The sequence below is a fragment of the Oncorhynchus clarkii genome, chromosome 13 (genome assembly GCF_045791955.1).
Source record: "Oncorhynchus clarkii lewisi isolate Uvic-CL-2024 chromosome 13, UVic_Ocla_1.0, whole genome shotgun sequence".
Classification (NCBI taxonomy): Eukaryota; Metazoa; Chordata; class Actinopteri; order Salmoniformes; family Salmonidae; genus Oncorhynchus; species Oncorhynchus clarkii.
The window spans coordinates 3,458,881-3,481,380 of NC_092159.1; the positions used below are offsets into that span (position 1 = coordinate 3,458,881).

The following is a 22,500-nucleotide window of genomic DNA, read 5'->3' on the forward strand; positions in this document are numbered from 1 at the left end:
CAGGCACACAGTCTTAACACACTTAGACACACAGACACATAGTCTTAACACACTCAGACACACAGACACACAGTCTTAACACACTCAGACACACAGTCTTAACACACTCAGACACACAGTCTTAACACACTCAGACACACAGACACACAGTCTTAACACACACAGACACACAGTCTTAACACACTCAGACACACAGTCTTAACACTTGGTCCCACTGTAACATTGTATCCAGTAGAAGATGTATTCTGAAGATCTGTTCGCCGGGACACAGGACCAATTAGGGTTCTCTGGGTTGTCCTCATAGGAGAACCCTTTCAAGAACCCTTTTTGGTTCCAGGTAGAACCCTCTTGGGTTCCATGTAGAACCGTTTCCACAGAGGGTTCTACCTGGAACCATAGGTTATCCTGTGGGGACAGCCGAAGAACCCTATGGTAAGCTATTTTTCTAAGTGTGCAGTTCAACCACTCTGCTCCGATGGCACCGTGTGTCTGTCTGTGTATGTCTGGCTATCACTCACCAACGTGACGTAGGGAGCACGACTATTAAACTTACTGATGCAAGACCCTCCACACACACACACACACACACACACACACACACACACACCACACATACACACACACACACACAGACACACACACACACACACACACACTCAGACACACACACACACTCAGACACACACACACACAGACAAACACACACACACACTCACACACAGACAAACACACACACACAGGAGTCTGGAAGTGTAAATGAAAGTTTTCTAATGGGAGAGAGGATATATTGAAGCTTGGGAGAAAAGATGAAGATAGATATAGAGTGAAATAGAAGAGATAGATAGATCTAGAGAGAAGACAGCAGACAGGGACTATATATATAGTGAAATAGAAGAGATAGATAGATCTAGAGAGAAGGCAGCAGACAGGGACTATAGATATAGAGTGAAATAGAAGAGATAGACAGCAGCAGACAGGGAAAATAGATATAGAGTGAAATAGAAGAGATAGATAGATCTAGAGAGAAGGCAGCAGACAGGCACTGTAGCTATAGATATAGATATAGAAGAGATAGAGAGATCTAGAGAGAAGGCAGCAGACAGGGGCTATAGATATTGAAGAGATAGATAGCAGACAGGGATTCTCAGAGGGGTGAGGTGGCAAGGACAGGTGTAGAGCTGAATAGAGAGAGAGCGATAGAGAAAATTATAGAGGGAGATAGAAAGGAGAATGTGAATAGTGTTGTTTTGTCCTTTGCGGGCAAGGACAGACCAGACAGAGTGATGTCTTGCAGGTGGAAGGACATTTAGTGTGACACCTCCATTTGACAGAGGGCATCTGTCTTTCCTCACCTCACAAGCACAGCAAGGACAGAGAGCTAGAGAGAGAGAGGGAGAGAGAGAGAGAGAGAGAGAGGGAGAGGAGAGAGAGAGAGTGGGGTGAGAGAGTTTAGAGAGAGATAGAGAGAGAGAGAGAGAGAGACAGAGAGAGAGAGACAGAGAGAGAGAGAGAGACAGAGAGAGAGAGACAGAGAGAGAGAGAGCAGAGACAGACAGAGAGAGGGGGGTGAGAGAGAGACAGACAGAGAGAGGGGGTGAGAGAGAGAGAGAGAGAGCAGAGGGGGGTGAGAGAGTTACAGCATCATGTTACAACAAATGGAAAGAGGAGGAGTCTAATGAATACTTATGAAATACTTCCAGTGCCTCCAGAAAGTATTCCAACCCCTTGACTTTTTCCACATGTTGTTGTGTTACAGCCTGTATTTGTAATAGATTACATTGAGATGTTGTGTTACTGGCCTACACATATTACCCCATAATGTCAAAGTGGAATTATGTTTTTACAAATGTTTACAAATTATTTTTTTTAAATGAAAAGCTGAATTGATTCAATAAGTATTCGACCCCTTTGTTATGAGCCTAAATAAGTTCTGGAGCAAAAATGTGCTGAACAAGTCACATACAGTGCCTTGCGAAAGTATTCGGCCCCCTTGAACTTTGCGACCTTTTGCCACATTTCAGGCTTCAAACATAAAGATATAAAACTGTATTTTTTTGTGAAGAATCAACAACAAGTGGGACACAATCATGAAGTGAAATCAAAAACTAAAAAATTGGGCGTGCAAAATTATTCAGCCCCCTTAAGTTAATACTTTGTAGCGCCACCTTTTGCTGCGATTACAGCTGTAAGTCGCTTGGGGTATGTCTCTATCAGTTTTGGACATCGACTGAGGAAACTGAGGATCAGCAACATTGTAGTTACTCCACGTTGCTGATCTATATGACAGAGTGAATAGAAGGAAGCCTGAACAGAATCAAATATTTCAAAACATGCAGCCTGTTTGCAACAAGGCAAACTGCAACAAGGCAAACTGCAACAAGGCAAACTGCAACAAGGCAAACTGCAACAAGGCAAACTGCAACAAGGCAAACTGCAGCAAGGCAAACTGCAACAAGGCAAACTGCAACAAGGTAAACTGCAACAAGGCAAACTGCAACAAGGCAAACTGCAACAAGGCAAACTGCAACAAGGTAAAACTGCAACAAGGCAAACTGCAACAAGGTAAACTGCAACAAGGCAAACTGCAACAAGGTAAACTGCAACAAGGCAAACTGCAGCAAGGCAAACTGCAACAAGGCAAACTGCAACAAGGCAAACTGCAACAAGGTAAACTGCAACAAGGCAAACTGCAACAAGGCAAACTGCAACAAGGCAAACTGCAACAAGGTAAACTGCAACAAGGCAAACTGCAACAAGGTAAACTGCAACAAGGCAAACTGCAACAAGGCAAACTGCAGCAAGGCAAACTGCAGCAAGGCAAACTGCAACAAGGCAAACTGCAACAAGGTAAACTGCAACAAGGCAAACTGCAACAAGGCAAACTGCAACAAGGTAAAACTGCAACAAGGCAAACTGCAACAAGGCAAACTGCAACAAGGTAAACTGCAACAAGGCAAACTGCAACAAGGTAAACTGCAACAAGGCAAACTGCAGCAAGGCAAACTGCAACAAGGTAAACTGCAACAAGGCAAACTGCAACAAGGTAAACTGCAACAAGGTAAACTGCAACAAGGCAAACTGCAACAAGGTAAACTGCAACAAGGCAAACTGCAGCAAGGCAAACTGCAACAAGGCAAACTGCAACAAGGCAAACTGCAACAAGGTAAACTGCAACAAGGCAAACTGCAACAAGGTAAACTGCAACAAGGCAAACTGCAACAAGGCAAACTGCAACAAGGCAAACTGCAACAAGGCAAACTGCAACAAGGCAAACTGCAACAAGGCAAACTGCAACAAGGCAAACTGCAACAAGGTAAAACTGCAACAAGGCAAACTGCAACAAGGTAAAACTGCAAAAAAATTGGCAAAGAAATTAACTTGATGTCCTGAATATAAAACATTGTGTTGGGGGCAAATCCCACACAATACATAACTCAGTACCACTCTTCGTATTTTCAAGCAGGCTGGATCATGTTATGGGTATGCTTGTCATCGGCAAGGACTAGGGTGTTTTTTTAGGATAAAAATAAACGGAATAGAGCTAAGCACAGGCATATTCTTGTTCAGTCTGCTTTCCAACAGACACTGGGAGACAAATGGACCTTTCAGCAGGACAATAACCTGAAACACAAGGCCAAATCTACACTAGTGTTGCTTACCAAGGCGACATTGAATATTCCTGAGTAGCCTAGTTACAGTTTTGACTTAAATCGGCTTTTTTAAAATCTAACAATGCCCATCAACCAGCTTGACAGAGCTTGAAGAATTTGAAAAAAATAATAATAATGTGTAAATATTGTACAAGCCAGGTGTGTAAAGCAGTGAGAGTCTTGACCAGTCATTATGGGGTGTTGTGTGTGTGTAGATGTGTGAGGAAAAAATAACTTTGAATCCAAAATGTAGAATAAGTATGAGGGGTATGAAGGCACTGTATGTATTAACTAAGGTAGGATAACACTGTATGTATTAACTAAGGTAGGATAACACTGTATGTATTAACTAAGGTAGGATAACACTGTATGTATTAACTAAGGTAGGATAACACTGTATGTATTAACTAAGGTAGGATAACACACACCCACAGTGTGATATATAGTAGGATAACACACACCCACACCCACAGTGTGATATAAAGTAGCATAACACCCACAGTGTGATATATAGTAGGATAACACCCACAGTGTGATATAAAGTAGGATAACACCCACAGTGTGATATAAAGTAGGATAACACACACAGTGTGATATAAAGTAGGATAACACACACAGTGTGATATAAAGTAGGATAACACCCACAGTGTGATATAAAGTAGGATAACACCCACAGTGTGATATAAAGTAGGATAACACCCACACTGTGATATATAGTAGGATAACACACACAGTGTGATATAAAGTAGGATAACACCCACAGTGTGATATATCGTAGGATAACACCCACAGTGTGATATAAAGTAGGGTTACACCCACAGTGTGATATAAAGGAATAAACACCCACAGTGTGATATAAAGTAGGGTTACACCCACAGGGTGTTATAAAGTAGGATAACACCCACAGTGTGATATATAGTAGGATAACACACACACACCCACAGTGTGATATAAAGTAGGATAACACCCACAGTGTGATATATAGTAGGATAACACCCACAGTGTGATATATAGTAGGATAACACCCACAGTGTGATATAAAGGAATAAACACCCACAGTGTGATATAAAGTAGGGTTACACCCACAGTGTGATATAAAGTAGGATAACACCCACAGTGTGTTATAAAGTAGGTTAACACCCACAGTGTGATATATAGTAGGATAACACCCACAGTGTGATATAAAGTATGATAACACCCACAGTGTGATATAAAGTAGGATAACACCCACAGTGTGATATATAGTAGGATAACACACACACACACCCACCGTGTGATATAAAGTAGGATAACACCCACAGTATGATATAAAGTAGGATAACACCCACAGTGTGATATAAAGGAATAAACACCCACAGTGTGATATAAAGTAGGATAACACCCACAGTGTGATATAAAGTAGGATAACACACAGTGTGATATAAAGTAGGATAACACACACAGTGTGATATAAAGTAGGATAACACCCACAGTGTGATATAAAGTAGGATAACACCCACAGTGTGATATAAAGGAATACACACCCTCAGTGTGATATATAGTAGGATAACAGTGTGTGTGTGTGTGTGTGTGTGTGTGTGCTGTGTGTGTGCGTGTTTGTGTGTGTGTGTGTGTGCTGATCTTGTTGAAAGCCTGTTTCCTGTCTCCTGGTGTGTCATCTCCCTTTGGGCTCTAGGATCTAAAGTAGGCCACACACACACACACACACACACACACACACACACACACACACACACACACACACACACACGCACACACACACACACTAGAACAACCACCCTCCCCCCAAAACCCACAAACGCCCTCACCAGAACACCAGGATTCTACATAAAGTAACTCTTTGTCTCTTTAACTCTCTGTCTCTCCTCCCTCCTCTCCCTCTCCTCTCCTCCCTCCACCCCTCTCTTCCCCCTCCCTCCTCCTCCTCTCCCTCTCCTCCCTCCACCCCTCTCTTCCCCCTCCCTCTTCCTCCTCTCCCTCTCCTCCCTCCACCCCTCTCTTCCCCCTCCCTCCTCCTCCTCTCCCTCTCCTCCCTCCACCCCTCTCTTCCCCCTCCCTCCTCTCCCTCTCCTCTCCTCCCTCCACCCCTCTCTTCCCCCTCCCTCCTCCTCCTCTCCCTCTCCTCCCTCCACCCCTCTCTTCCCCCTCCCTCCTCCTCCTCTCCATCTCCTCCCTCCACCCCTCTCTTCTCCCTCCCTCCTCTCCCTCTCCTCTCCTCTCCTCCCTCCACCCCTCTCTTCCCCCTCCCTCCTCCTCCTCCTCCTCTCCCTCTCCTCTCCTCCCTCCACCCCTCTCTTCCCCCTCCCTCCTCCTCCTCTCCCTCTCCTCCCTCCACCCCTCTCTTCCCCCTCCCTCCTCTCCCTCTCCTCTCCTCCCTCCACCCTTCTCTTCCCCCTCCCTCCTCCTCCTCCTCCTCTCCCTCTCCTCTCCTCCCTACACCCCTCTCTTCCCCCTCCCTCCTCTCCCTCTCCTCCCTCCACCCCTCTCTTCCCCCTCCCTCCTCCACCTCCTCTCCCTCTCCTCTCCTCCCTCCACCCCTATCTTCCCCCTCCCTCCTCTCCCTCTCCCTCTCCTCTCCTCCCTCCACCCCTCTCTTCCCCCTCCCTACCTCCTCTTTACTTCTCTCTCCTCCTCCCCGCCGTCCTCCCTCTTCCCCCTCCCTCCTCCTCCCCCTCTCTTCCCCCTCCCTACCTCCTCCTCACTTCTCTCTCCTCCTCCCCGCCGTCCTCCCTCTTCCCCCTCTCATAGGTTATCAGATAGCGTACCGTCTGGATGCCGGCGACCCCATGCGGTTCACTACGGTGGAGGTGGGGTCGACCGCGCGTCAGTTTACAGTCAGCAGTTTGACCGGAGACCAGGCCTATGTGTTCAAGTTGACCGCTAGGACCTCTCAGGGATGGGGCAGAGCTCAGGAAGCTGTAGTTATCACCACCGAACGCAGAGGTAAGAGACACACACCACAGTACACAGAGACATAGTACACAGAGACACAGTACACAGAGATACAGAGACACAGTACACAGAGATACAGAGACACAGTACACAGAGACACAGAGACACAAAGACACAGTACACAAAGACACAATACACAGAGATACAGTACACAGAGATACAGTACACAGAGACACAGTACACAGAGACACAGAGACACAGTACACAAAGACACAGTACACAGAGACACAGAGACACAGTACAAAGAGACACAGAGACACAGTACACAGAGACACAGACACAGTACACAGACACACAGCGACACAGAGACACAGTACAAAGAGACACAGAGACACAGTACACAGAGACACAGACACACAGAGACACAGTACACGGAGACACAGAGACAGAGACACAGTAGAGAGAGACACAGAGACACAGTACACAGAGACACACACACCACAGTACACAGAGACACACACACCACAGTACACAGAGACACAGTACACAGACACAAAGTCACAGAGACACAGTACACAGAGACACAGTACACAGAGACACAGTACACAGAGACACAGAGACAGAGACACAGTACACAGAGACACAGTAAACAGCGACACCATACACAGAGACACAGAGACACACACACCACAGTACACAGAGACACAGTACACAGAGACACAGTACACAGAGACACAAAGTCACAGAGACACAGTACACAGAGACACAAAGTCACAGAGACACAGTACACAGAGACACAGTTCACATTATAAAGCATTACTCATAATAAACTGAGATACATTACTCATTATAAACTGAGATAGCTACATTACTACATTACTACATTACTCATTATAAACTGAGATAGCACCTTGTTCTACCAACTGAGCTACATTACTCATTATAAACTGAGAGGGGAGAGGAGGAGAGGAGAAGAGAGGGGGAGGGAGGGAGAGGGGTAGAGGAGGAGAGAGGGGGAGGGAGGGAGAGGGGTAGAGGAGGGAGAGGAGGAGAGAGGGGAGGGAGGGAGAGGGGTAGAGGAGGGAGAGGAGGAGAGAGGGGGAGGGAAGGAGAGGGGGAGAGGGGGAACAGATTAATGAAGTTGAGAGAGAATCAATGAGGATTTTATTACCAGTCAGATCGATAACGATCTGAAATTAAACAATTACTTGCCACTGTGTGTGTGTGTTTGTGTGTGTGTGTGTGTGTGTGTGTGTGTGTGTGTGTGTGTGTGTGTGTGTGTGTGTGTGTGTGTGTGTGTGTGTGTGTGTGTGTGTGTGTGTGTGTGTGTGTGTGTGTGTGTGTGTGTGCGTGTGTGTGCGTGTGCGTGTCCACTTTTATCTGTGCCAATGGATGAGACGCGTGATTTGCTGAGCGACCACGGTGAACCTTTTAACAGTTCCTAATTGAATAACACACGTGTACACAACACTTTGGCATGAGTCTCTAATGAACACCAGGACCAATATGAACACCAGGATCAATATGAACACCAGGACCAATATGAACACCAGGATCAATATGAACACCAGGACCAATATGAACACCAGGATCAATATGAACACCAGGACCAATATGAACACCAGGACCAATATGAACACCAGGACCAATATGAACACCAGGACCAATATGAACACCAGGACCAATATGAACACCAGGACCAATATGAACACCAGGACCAATATGAACACCAGGACCAATATGAACACCAGGACCAATATGAACACCAGGACCAATATGAACACCAGGATCAATATGAACACCAGGACCAATATGAACACCAGGATCAATATGAACACCAGGACCAATATGAACACCAGGACCAATATGAACACCAGGACCAATATGAACACCAGGACCAATATGAACACCAGGACCACAATATGAACACCAGGACCAATATGAACACCAGGACCAATATGAACACCAGGACCACAATATGAACACCAGGACCAATATGAACACCAGGACCACAATATGAACACCAGGACCAATATGAACACCAGGACCAATATGAACACCAGGACCAATATGAACACCAGGACCACAATACGAACACTAGGACCACAATACGAACACCAGGACCAATATGAACACCAGGACCAATATAAACACCAGGACCAATATGAACACCAGGACCACAATACGAACACCAGGACCAATAGGAACACCAGGACCAATATGAACACCAGGACCAATATGAACACCAGGACCAATATGAACACCAGGATCAATATGAACACCAGGACCAATATGAACACCAGGACCAATATGAACACCAGGACCAATATAAACACCAGGACCAATATGAACACCAGGACCACAATACGAACACCAGGACCAATATGAACACCAGGACCAATATGAACACCAGGACCAATATGAACACCAGGACCAATATGAACACCAGGACCAATATGAACACCAGGATCAATATGAACACCAGGACCAATATGAACACCAGGACCAATATGAACACCAGGACCAATATGAACACCAGGACCAATATGAACACCAGGACCAATATGAACACCAGGACCAATAGGAACACCAGGACCAATATGAACACCAGGACCAATACGAACACCAGGACCAATATGAACACCAGGACCAATACGAACACCAGGACCAATATGAACACCAGGACCAATATAAACACCAGGACCAATATGAACACCATGATCAATATGAACACCAGGACCACAATATGAACTATTCTTCAATGGCTGTGAGAAGTAGCTGGAAATTGGAGGGAACTGGAATACACTGTGGTACAAGTCGATACAGAGCATCCCAAACATGCTCAATGGGTGACATGTCTGGTGAGTCTGCAGGCCGTGGAATAACTGGTACATTTTCAGCTTCCAGGAATTGTGTCCAGATCGTTCTGACATGGGGCCGTGCATTATCATGCTGAAACATGAGGTGATGGGGGCGGATGAATGGCACGACAATGGGCCTCAGGATTTCGTCACGGTATCTCTGTGCATTCAAATTGATAAAATGTAATTTTGTTCGTTGTCCGTAGCTTATGCCTGACCATACCATAACCACACTGCTACCATGGGGCACTCTGTTCACAACTTTGACATCAGCAAACCGCTCGCCCACACAAGGCCATACACGTGGTCTGTGGTTGTGAGGCCGGTTGGACGTACTGACAAATTCTCTAAAATGACGTTGGAGGCGGCTTATGGTTTGAAAACTAACATTCAATTCTCTGACAACAGCTCTGGTGGACATTCCTGTAGTCAGCAGGCCAATTACACGCTCCCTCAAAACTTGAGACATCTGTGGCATTGATTTCGTGTCATCTATCTATGACATCATCATGTGGTGTCGTGTCATCTATCTATGACATCATCTGTGGCGTTGTGTTGTGTCATCTTATCTATGACATCATCTGTGGCGTTGTGTTGTGTCATCTATCTATGACATCATCTGTGGCATTGTGTCTTCTATCTATGACATCAACTGTGGCGTTGTGTCATCTATCAATGCATACAATGCCACAGACTGGGTTCCCACAACTTCTAAGGAACCAAATGTGCCAGCTGGATACACAGTGATATGGTAACACACAAACACACACACACCATTGGTTATAGTGTGGTGTGACTCAAAGCTCTGTTGTTCCATGATACTACCAGCTGAACTGACAGAGTTCTGCTCTGTTGTTCCATGATACTACCAGCTGAACTGATAGAGTTCTGCCCTGTTGTTCCATGATACTACCAGCTGAACTGACAGAGTTCTGCTCTGTTGTTCCATGATACTACCAGCTGAACTGATAGAGTTCTGCTCTGTTGTTCCATGATACTACCAGCTGAACTGACAGAGTTCTGCTCTGTTGTTCCATGATACTACCAGCTGAACTGACAGAGTTCTGCTCTGTTGTTCCATGATACTACCAGCTGAACTGACAGAGTTCTGCTCTGTTGTTCCATGATACTACCAGCTGAACTGATAGAGTTCTGCTCTGTTGTTCCATGATACTACCAGCTGAACTGATAGAGTTCTGCTCTGTTGTTCCATGATACTACCAGCTGAACTGATAGAGTTCTGCTCTGTTGTTCCATGATACTACCAGCTGAACTGATAGAGTTCTGCTCTGTTGTTCCATGATACTACCAGCTGAACTGATAGAGTTCTGCTCTGTTGTTCCATGATACTACCAGCTGAACTGACAGAGTTCTGCCCTGTTGTTCCATGATACTACCAGCTGAACTGATAGAGTTCTGCTCTGTTGTTCCATGATACTACCAGCTGAACTGATAGAGTTCTCCTCTGTTGGGGGCTTAGACACAAGCTGAAGGATCAACGGACTATGGAGATCACTGAATAATACCTCTCTCTGTCTCTCAGTTCAATAGACTTCATTTACATGGTCAGTTAAATCTCTCTCTCTCCCTATTTCTCTCTCTGTCTCTCTCTCTCTACCTCTCCCTATTTCTCTCTCTCTCTCTCTCTCCCTATTTCTCTCTCTGTCTCTGTCTCTCTACCTCTCTCTCCCCCCTCCAGAGCGTCCCTCTCCCCCCAGGAAGTTGTCCGTCCCCCAGGGGGAGATCCAATCTCGTAGGCTCCGCCTCCACTGGGTTGCCGGGATGACAGGCTCCTCCCCCCTACGGTACTACTGCCTGCAAACCAGAGAGCTTCCGACCGGAGACTGGACCAGTCACTCTGCTGATATACCACACAATTACACAGCCTGGACCGTGGAGAGGTAACCATGACCACCACACAACCACAAAACAACTAAAACCAGGGCTACAAATCATATTTTTTTGTTATTGGTAGCACTGGTGTTCCTAACTGTCACTGGTGCTCCTAACTGTCACTGGTGCTCCTAACTAGCACTGGTGCTCCTAACTGTCACTGGTGCTCCTAACTGTCACTGGTGCTCCTAACTGGCACTGGTGCTCCTAATTAGCACTGGTGCTCCTAACTGGCACTGGTGCTCCTAACTGGCGCTGGTGCTCCTAACTAGCACTGGTGCTCCTAACTGTCACTGGTGCTCCTAACTGGCACTGGTGCTCCTAACTGGCGCTGGTGCTCCTAATTAGCACTGGTGCTCCTAACTGTCACTGGTGCTCCTAACTGTCACTGGTGCTCCTAACTGGCGCTGGTGCTCCTAACTGGCGCTGGTGCTCTTAATTAGCACTGGTGCTCCTAATTAGCACTGGTGCTCCTAACTGGCGCTGGTGCTCCTAACTGTCACTGGTGCTCCTAATTAGCACTGGTGCTCCTAACTAGCACTGGTGCTCCTAACTGGCACTGGTGCTCCTAACTAGCACTGGTGCTCCTAACTGGCACTGGTGCTCCTAACTGTCGCTGGTGCTCCTAACTAGCACTGGTGCTCCTAACTGGCGCTGGTGCTCCTAACTAGCACTGGTGCTCCTAACTTGCACTGGTGCTCCTAATTAGCACTGGTGCTCCTAACATAAAAAAATGTAGGTGCACAACATAAAGTCTAGGAGCACCAGAATATTTTGTATTTTTTTATTGATTGAGATATAGCATATATAGTCCCAGTCAGTATTGGATAGAATGCCTGCCTGTGGGGAAAACAACCTGTGGTTACCTAGGTTACCCCAAAGCAAAAAAAACAAACGCAATTTCCACAGCATTCTCACTATGTCAAATTCTAGGGCTTCGCTCATGCCCTTTTTCATGGCGGTGCTAGCAGAGAGTGAGTGCTAGCTAGCTACCGACTGGAACATTACGCTAGCAGAGAGTGAGTGCTAGCTAGCTACCGACCGGAACATTACGCTAGCAGAGAGTGAGTGCTAGCTAGCTACCGACCGGAACGTTACGCTAGCAGAGAGTGAGTGCTAGCTAGCTACCGACCGGAACGTTACGCTAGCAGAGAGTGAGTGCTAGCTAGCTACCGACCGGAACATTACGCTAGCAGAGAGTGAGTGCTAGCTAGCTACCGACCGGAACATTACGCTAGCAGAGAGTGAGTGCTAGCTAGCTACCGACCGGAACATTACGCTAGCAGAGAGTGAGTGCTAGCTAGCTACCGACCGGAACATTACGCTAGCAGAGAGTGAGTGCTAGCTAGCTACAGACCGGAACGTTACGCTAGCAGAGAGTGAGTGCTAGCTAGCTACCGACCGGAACATTACGCTAGCAGAGAGTGAGTGCTAGCTAGCTACCGACCGGAACATTACGCTAGCAGAGAGTGAGTGCTAGCTAGCTACCGACCGGAACATTACGCTAGCAGAGAGTGAGTGCAAGCTAGCTACCGACCGGAACATTACGCTAGCAGTGAGTGCTAGCTAGCTACTGACTAGAACGTTACGCTAGCAGAGAGTGAGTGCTAGCTAGCTACTGACCAGAACATTACGCTAGCAGAGAGTGAGTGCTAGCTAGCTACCGACCGGAACATTACGCTAGCAGTGAGTGAGTGCTAGCTAGCTACCGACCGGAACATTACGCTAGCAGTGAGTGAGTGCTAGCTAGCTACCGACCGGAACATTACGCTAGCAGAGAGTGAGTGCTAGCTAGCTACCGACCGGAACATTACGCTAGCAGTGAGTGAGTGCTAGCTAGCTACCGACCGGAACATTACGCTAGCAGTGAGTGAGTGCTAGCTAGCTACCGACCGGAACATTACGCTAGCAGAGAGTGAGTGCTAGCTAGCTACCGATCGGAACATTACGCTAGCAGTTCGTGAGTGCTAGCTAGCTACCAACCGGAACATTACGCTAGCGGTGAGTGAGTTCTAGCTAGCTACCGACCGGAACATTTTGCTGGAAGTGAGTGAGTAGCTAGCTAGCACATAGGAAAAAACCTAGAGAGGAACCAGGCTATGTGGCCAGTCCTCTTCTGTCTGTGCCGGGTGGAGATTATAACAGGACATGGCCAAGATGTTCAAATGTTCATAGATGACCAGCAGGGTCAAATAATAATAATCACAGTGGTTGTAGAGGGTGCAACAGGTCAGCACTTCAGGAGTAAATGTCAGTTGACTTTTCATAGCCAATCGTTCAGGGTATCTCTACTGCTCCTGCTGTCTCTAGAGAGTTGAAAACAGCAGGTCTGGGACAGGTAGCACGTCCAACAGGTCAGGGTTCCATAGCCGCAGGCAGAACAGCAGTACGACCAGGTGGACTGGGGACAGCAAGGAGACATCAAGCCAAGTAGTCCTGAGGCATGGTCCTAGGGCTCAGGTCCTCCGAAAGAAAGAAAGAAAGAAAGAAAGAAAGAAAGAAAGAAAGAAAGAAAGAAAGAAAGAAAGAAAGAAAGAAAGAAAGAAAGAAAGAAAGAGAGAAGAAAGAAAAAGTGAGAGAATTAGAGAGAGTATACTTAAAATCACACAGGACACCGGATAAGACAGGAGAAATACTCCAGATATAACAGACTGACCCTAGCCCCCCGACACATAAACTATTGCAGCATAAATACTGGAGGCTGAGACAGGAGGGGTCGGGAGACACTGTGGCCCCATCCGACGATACCCCCGGACAGGGCCAAACAGGCAGGATATAACCCAGCCCACTTTGCCAAAGCACAGCCCCCACACCACTAGAGGGATATCTTCAACCACCAACTTACCAACCTGAGACAAGGCCGAGTATAGCCCACAAAGATCTCCCCCACGGCACAACCCAAGGGGGGGCGCCAACCCGGACAGGAAGATCACGTCAGTGACTCAACCCACTCAAGTGACGCACCCCTCCTAGGGACGGTATGAAAGAGCCCTAGTAAGCCAGTGACTCAGCCCCTGTAATAGGGTTAGAGGCAGAGAATCCCAGTGGAAAGAGGGGAACCGGCCAGGCAGAGACAGCAAGGGCGGTTCGTTGCTCCAGAGCCTTTCCGTTCACCTTCACACTCCTGGGCCAGACTACACTCAATCATAGGACCTACTGAAGAGATGAGTCTTCAATAAAGACTTAAAAATTGAGACCGAGTCTGCGTCTCTCACATGGATAGGCAGACCATTCCATAAAAATTGAGCTCTATAGGAGAAAGCCCTGCCTCCAGCTGTTTGCTTAGATGTTCTAGGGACAGTAAGGAGGACTGCGTCTTGTGACCATAGTGTACGTGTAGGTATGTACGGCAGGACCAAATCAGAGAGATAGGTAGGAGCAAGCCCATGTAATGCTGTAGGTTAGCAGTAAAACCTTGAAATCAGCCATTGCCTTGACAGGAAGCCAGTGTAGAGAGGCTAGCACTGGAGTAATATGATACATTTTTTGGTTAGTCAGGATTCTAGCAGCCGTATTTAGCACTAACTGAAGTTTATTTAGTGCTTTATCCGGGTAGCCGGAAAGTAGAGCATTGCAGTAGTCTAACCTAGAAGTGACAAAAGCATGGATTCATTTTTCTGCACCATTTTTAGACAGAAAGTTTCTAATTTTTGCAATGTTACGTAGATGGAAAAAAGCTGTCCTTGAAAATGTTCGTCAAAAGAGAGGTCAGGGTCCAGAGTAACGCCGAGGCCTTCACAGTTTTATTTGAGACTAATTGTCAGATTCAACAGAAGATCTCTTTGTTTCTTGGGACCTAAAATTAGCATCTCTGTTATGTCTGAGTTTAAAAGTAGAAAATTGGCCGCCATCCACTTCCTTATGTCTGAAACACAGGCTTCCAGGGAGGGCAATTTTGCAAGTTCACCATGTTTATATCCCATTGAAATGACAAAGTCATTAGTGGATTACTAGGTTTCTACATTGTGTAAACGCACCACCGGAATTCTACACCGTCTCTTTAAAAGCGTCAAGTTTGTGACTGATGACATGAGATCAGTCGTTCATTTGTTGTTGTGATCATTGATCTCCCGGAGAAGATATCCCTTTTTCCTCTCTTTCCATAATGTTTAGATATACTGGTAAAGTAACCAGGTTGTTAGCTAGCTAGCTAATTAACGAGGTAACATGACTGAACAAGATATACTGGTAAAGTAACCAGGTTGTTAGCTAGCTAGCTAATTAATGAGGTACCATGACTGAACAAGATATACTGGTAAAGTAACCAGGTTGTTAGCTAGCTAGCTAATTAATGAGGTAACATGACTGAACAAGATATACTGGTAAAGTAACCAGGTTGTTAGCTAGCTAGCTAATTAATGAGGTAACATGACTGAACAAGATATACTGGTAAAGTAACCAGGTTGTTAGCTAGCTAGCTAATTAATGAGGTAACATGACTGAACAAGATATACTGGTAAAGTAACCAGGTTGTTAGCTAGCTAGCTAATTAACGAGGTAACATGACTGAACAAAGTGTAAACAAATACCTGTGTGGGGTTTTGGAAAGACATGGTTTATGAATAGGACCTAAAAACAAACGTTTTGGTCCATCAGTCACTGTGGCAGGTAGATAGAAAAATCAACTCAAAACTCTTACCAGCCAATACATTTATTTAATAACACACACACAAAAAAAAACTTGTTTTTTCTCTAGGTTTTCACTGTAGAATATCTATATATATTTACCTTTTGGTAAAAGTACAGTGATCTCCATGGTAACCGTTGTTATAGAAAAACAACTAGATTGGATGTTCTAGTCTTGGTCTTCCATGTTTAAACCACATCAGGATCAACAGCCTGTGGAAGTGTAGTAGTTCTATCATTTCAGTTGTTGCACCTCAGAAGACTGATGTTTGGCTGGCTGTTTTTTTTCTGGAAACTTACCATGGAGATCGCTGTACTCTGTAGATGAGCCGACTTTGTAGTTTAACATTTTCATTTAGAAAGTTTTATGGGGAAAAGCCTTTAGACTGTTGCGGCATCGCTAACTGGTTTCACAAAGTGTTAGACACAGGCCGTTCCCATGCCGTTACGGCTTCAGAGACTTGCAGGAAATACAAATCATTGATGCGTTCTTTAATATTCTTTACATGTAGGCTTTGGATTGAAGGAATCTGCGCCGGCTGTTTCCTCCAGGCCTCTGAAACAACGGGGGGGGGGGGGGGGGAGAGACACACAGAGAGACACACAGAGAAGGAGACAGAGAGAGAGAGAGAGACTGAGAGAAATACACAGAGAGAGACACACAGAAAGAGACACAGAGAGAGACACAGACAAAGACAGAGACACAGAGAGAGAGACACTGAGAGACACAGAGAGAGAGACACAGAGAGAGAGAGAGAAACACAGAGAGAGACACAGCGAGAGAGAGACAGAGAGAGACACAGATAGAGAGATGTAGGAAGGAAATCATAAGATCTCTCTACCTCTCTCTCTCTACCTCTCTCTCTACCTCTCTCTCTCTCTCTCTCTCTCCCTCACTCTCGCTCTCTCTCTCCCTTTCTCCCAGCTCTCTCTTTGTGCGTCTCTCTCTCTCTGTCTCTGTCTCTCGCTCCTTCTCTCTCTCTATCCCCCTCTTTCTCTCTGCTTCTCTCTCTCTGTCTCTCTCTTTCTCTCCCCCCCCTCTCTCTCTCTCTCTCTCTCTCTCTCTCTCTCTCTCTCTCTCTCTCTCTCTCTCCCCCTCCCCCTCTCTCTCTCTCTCTCTCTTTCTCCCCCCTCACTCTCTGTGTGTCTGTCTCTCTCTCTGTCTCTCTCTCCCCCTCTTTCTCTCTGCTTCTCTCTCCCCCCTTTCTCTCTCTCTCTCTCTCTCTCTCTCTCCACCCCTCTCTCTCTCTCTCTCCCTCTCTCTCTCTCTCTCTCTCTCTCTCTCTCTCTCTCTCTCCCCCTCTCTCTTTTTGCTGTTGTAGTTTATGTTGTCGATTGCTTCAGTTCACAGGGATTTAGACTACTCCAGATTACACACACACACACACACACGTTATTTATCCCTAATGGTTGTTTTCATCGTAGTCCCCAGGCAGGCCCAGTGCTGCTGCCGCCCCCTCTGAGGCAGCTGTCTTTGATGTTGTATTCCTACGATACCCACAATTCCCCAGGAACACTTCCTGTCCCCCTCCACGGTCACATTACCATACAGTCACAACACAATCTCTCTCTCTCTCAATTAAAGTCAATTCAATTCAAGGGGCTTTATTGGCATGGGAAACATGTGTTAACATTGCCAAAGCAAGTGAAGTAGATAATATACAAAAGTGAAATAAACAATAAAAATTAACAGTAAACATTACATTCACAGAAGTTCCAAAAGAATAAAGACATTTCAAATGTCATATTATGTCTATATACAGTGTTGTAACGATGTACAAACAGTTAAAGTACAAAAGGGAAAATAAATAAGCATAAATATGGGTTGTATTTACAATGGTGTTTGTTCTTCACTGCTTGACCTTTTCTTGTGGCAATAGGTCACAAATCTCACTGCTGTGATGCACACTGTGGAATTTCACCCAGTAGATATCAAAATGTATCAAAATTGGATATGTTTACAATTTATTTCTGGGTCTGTGTAATCTGAGGGAAATATGTGTCACTAATATGGTCATACATTGGGCAGGAGGTTAGGAAGTGCAGCTCAGTTTCCACCTCATTTTGTGGGCAGTGAGCACATAGCCTGTCTTCTCTTGAGAGCCATGTCTGCCTACGGTGACCTTTCTCAACAGCAAGGCTATGCTCATTGAGTCTGTACATAGTCAAAGCTTTCCATAAGTTTGGGTCAGTCACAGTGGTCAGGTATTCTGTCACTGTGTACTCTCTGTTTAGGGCCAAATAGCATTCTAGTTTGCTCCGTTTTTTGGTTCATTCTTTCCAATGTGTCAAGTAATTATCTTTTTGTGTTCTCATGATTTGGTTGGGTCTAATTGTTCTGCTGTCCTGTGAACAGGACAGCTCTCTCTCTGTCTCTCTCTCTCTCTCTCTCGCTCTCTCTTGCTCTCTCGCTCTCTCTCTCTCTCTCTCTCTCTCTCCTCTCTCTCTCTGTCTCTGTCTCTGTCTCTCTGTCTCTGTCTCTCTCTCTCTCTCTGTCTTTCTGGTTGGGCCCTAGCCAGGCCATCTATACCATCTACTGCATCTTGCCGCTCGACCATCGCTCATCCATATATTTATATATATATTATATATATATATTCTTATTCCATCCCTTTAGGTTTGTGCGTATTGGGTAGGTGTTGTGGAATTGTTAGATTACTTGTTAGATATTACTGCACTGTCGGAACTAGAAGCACAAGAATTTTGCTACACTCGCATTAACATCTGCTAACCATGTGTACGTAACCAATACAATTGGATTTGATTTGATTGATAGACCTGACTCCCGCTTCTACAGGAGAATATTCTATGTGACTGTTAAGTGTGTTTATGTGTTTTACAGACTGAAACCCTTCACGTCGTACAAGCTTAGGATGCTGGCAACCAACGATGTAGGAGACAGCAACTACAGCAAAGAGACGGAGGCTGTTATCACACTACAGGATGGTAGGAGACAGGAAGGAGGGAGGGAGGGAGGGAGGGAGGGTGGGAGGGAGGGGTAGGAGGGAGACTGTTATCACACTACAGGATGGTAGGAGACAGGAAGGAGGGAGGGAGGGAGGGAAGAAAATTACTCTGTTTTATATTGTCCAAATTAAGATTTTTCCATTTTCTTTCCATCTGTCCATCTGTCCATATCTCCATCTCTCCATCCGTCCATATCTCCATCTGTCCATATCCCCATCTCCATCTCTCTATCTCTCCATCTCTCTTCATCTCTCCATCTTTCTCCATCTCTCTCCATCTCTCCATCTCTCCATCTGTCCATCTCTCTCCCTCTGTCTAGTTCCTGAGGAGGCTCCAGTGATAGTATCAGTTAAACCCTCTACTACTACCTCTGTTCTGGTGCAGTGGCAGGTACACACACACCTCGCAAAACACACACACACACACCTCGCAAAACACACACACCTCGCAAAACACACACACCTCGCAAAACACACACACCTCGCAAAACACACACACCTCGCGAAACACACACCTCGCAAAACACACACACCTCGCAAAACACACACACACACCTCGCAAAACACACACACACACACCTCGCAAAACACACACACACACACAACACACTAAACACATCCAGATTGCTCAAGATTGACTTTGAAATTGGACATCTGTCAGGAACTGGGAAATGCATTCAAAACCGGCCACTAGGGGGAGTGAGCGTTTGTTTGGAGCAACTTGGAACTTTGACCTTTGAATAAAAGGGAGATATATATATCTCCAGCTTCAGTGATTTTTGTAATCCTGGCAGCAGAGAACTGGAAGGAAAGGAGGCCAAAGGGGGTGTTGGCTTTGGGGGTGACCAGTGAAATATACCTGCTGGAGTGTGTGCTACGGGTGGGTGTTGCTATGGTGACCAGTGAGCTGAAATAAGGTGGGGCTTTACCTAGCATAGACTTGTAGATAACCTGTAGCCAGTGGGTTTGGCGACGAATATGTAGCGAGGGCCAGCCAACGAGACCATACAGGTCGCAGTGGTGGGTAGTATATGGGGCTTTGGTGACAAAATGGATGGCACTGTGATAGACTGCATCCAGTTTGCTGTGTAGAGTGTTGGAGGCTATTTTGTAAATGTCTTTGTAAATTGCCAAAGTCAAGGATTGGTAGGATAGTCAGTTTTACGAGGGTATGTTTGGCAGCATGAGTGAAGAAAGCTTTGTTGAGAAATAGGAAGCCGATTCTAGATTTAATTTTGGATTGGAGATGCTTAATGTGAGTCTGGAAGGACAGTTTACAGTCTATTCTAAGTTAGAACCGTCCAGAGTAGTGATGCTAGTCGGGTGGGCGGGTGCGGGCAGCGAACGGTTAAAGAGCATGCATTTGGTTTTACTAGCATTTTAAAGCAATTGGAGGCTACGGAAGTAGAGTTGTATGGCATTGAAGCTTGTTTGGAGGTTTGTTATTAACACAGTGTCCAAAGAAGGGCCAGAAGTATACAGAATGGTGTCGTCTGCGTAGAGGTGTATCAGGGAATCGCCAGCAGCAAGAGCAACATCATTGATGTATACAGAGAAAAGAGTCGGCCCGAGAATTGAACCCTGTGGCACCTCCATAGAGACTGCCATAGGTCCGGACAACAGGCCCTCCGATTTGACACACTGAACTCTATCAGAGAAGTAGTTGGTGAACCAGGCGAGGCAATCATTTGAGAAACCAAGGCTGTTGTGTCTGCCAATAAGAATGCGGTGATTGACAGAGTCGAAAGCATTGGCCAAGTCGATGAAGACGGCTGCACAATACTGTCTTTTATCGATGGCGGTTATGATATTGTTTAGGACCTTGAGCATGGCTGAGGTGCACCCATGACCAGCTTGGAAACCAGATTATATAGTGGGATTCGAACTGGTCGGTGATCTGTTTGTTAACTTGGTTTTAGAAGATTTTAAAAAGGCAGGGCAGGATGGATATAGGTCTATAACAGTTTGGGTCTAGAGTGTCTCCCCCTTTGAAGAGGGGGATGACTGCTGCTTTCCAATCTTTGGGGATCTCAGACGACACGAAAGAGAGGTTGAACAGGCTAGTAATAGGGGTTGCAAGAATTTCAGCGAATAATTTTAGAAAGAGAGGGTTCAGATTGTCTAGTCCTGCTGATTTGTAGGGATCCAGTTTTGGGACTTTACAGAGTCCCTAAACATTTTGGAATTAGTGCTACAGGATGCAAATTTCTGTTTGAAACAGCTAGCCTTAGCTTTCCTAACTGACTGCGTGTATTGGTTCCTGACTTCCTTGAAAAGTTGCATATCGCAGGGGCTGTTTGATGCTAATGCAGAACGTCACAGGATGTTTTTGTGCTGGTCAAGGGCAGTCAAGTGAACCAAGGGCTATATCTGTTCTTAGTTCTACATTTTTTGAATGGGGCTTATTGAAGATGGAAATTACTTTTAAAGAGCAGGCATCCTCTACTGATGGGATGAGGTCAATATCCTTCCAGGATATCTGGGCCAGGTCGATTAGAAAGGCCTGCTCGCTGAAGTGTAGGGAGCGTTTAACAGTGATGAGGGGTGGTCGTTTGACCACGGACGCAGGCAATGAGGCAGTGATCGCTGAGATCCTGGTTGAAGACAGCAGAGGTGTATTTAGAGGGCAAGTTGGTCAGGATGATATCTATGAGGGTGCCCATGGTTATGGATTTAGGGTTGTACCTGGTAAATTCCTTGATAATTTGTGTGAGATTGAGGGCATCTAGCTTAGATTGTAGGGCGGCCGAGGTGTTAAGCATATCCCAGTTTAGGTCACCTAACAGTACGAACTCTGAAGATAGATTGGGAGCAATCAATTCACATATGGTGTCCAGGGCACAGCTGGGGGCTGAGGGGGTCTATAACAAGCGGCAACGGTGAGAGACTTGTTTCTGGAAAGGTGGATTTTTAGAAGTAGAAGCTCAAATTGTTTGGGTACAGACCTGGATAGTATGACAGAACTCTGCAGGCTATCTCTGCAGTAGATTGCAACTCCACCCCCTTTGGCAGTTCTATCTTGTCAGAAAATGTTGGGCATTCCTAAACCAGGATTCGGACACGTCTAGGACATCAGGGTTGGCAGAGTGTGATAAAGCATTGAATAAAGTAAACTTAGGGAGGAGGCTTCTGATGTTAACGTGCATGAAACTAAGGCTTTTACAGTTACAGAAGTCAACAAATGAGAGCACCTGGGGAATAGGAGTGGTGCTGGGGGCTGCAGGGCCTGGGGAATGGGAGTGGTGCTGGGGGCTGCAGGGCCTGGGGAATGGGAGTGGTGCTGGGGGTTGCAGGGCCTGGATTCACCTCTACATCACCAGAGGAACAGAGGAGGAGTAGAATAAGGGTACGACTAAAGGCTATAAGAACTGGTCGTCTAGTGCGTTGGCGACAGAGAATAAAAGGAGCAGATTTCTGGGTGTGGTAGAATAGATTCAGGGCATAATGTACAAACAAGGGTATGGTAGGATGTGAGTACAGTGGAGGTAAACCTAGTCATTGAGTGGCGATGAGAGCGGTTGTGTCTCTGGAGGCACCAGTTAAGCCAGGTGATGTCTCCCCGTGTGTGGGGGTGGGACAAAAGAGCTATCCAAGGCATGTTGAGCGGGACTT

At 46.0% G+C, this 22,500-nt stretch overlaps 1 protein-coding gene across 1 annotated transcript in view; it reads left to right on the forward strand.

Moving 5' to 3' along the window:
- The window catches only part of LOC139424298 (protein sidekick-1-like), a 382,190-nt gene that overhangs the window by 333,553 nt on the left and 26,137 nt on the right, over positions 1-22,500 (forward strand). Inside the window, exons 29-32 of the mRNA XM_071175994.1 lie at positions 6,399-6,593; positions 11,103-11,304; positions 18,765-18,868; positions 19,209-19,279. Coding sequence (XP_071032095.1) covers positions 6,399-6,593; positions 11,103-11,304; positions 18,765-18,868; positions 19,209-19,279 — 572 coding nt within the window. The remainder of the gene's footprint in view (positions 1-6,398; positions 6,594-11,102; positions 11,305-18,764; positions 18,869-19,208; positions 19,280-22,500) is intronic.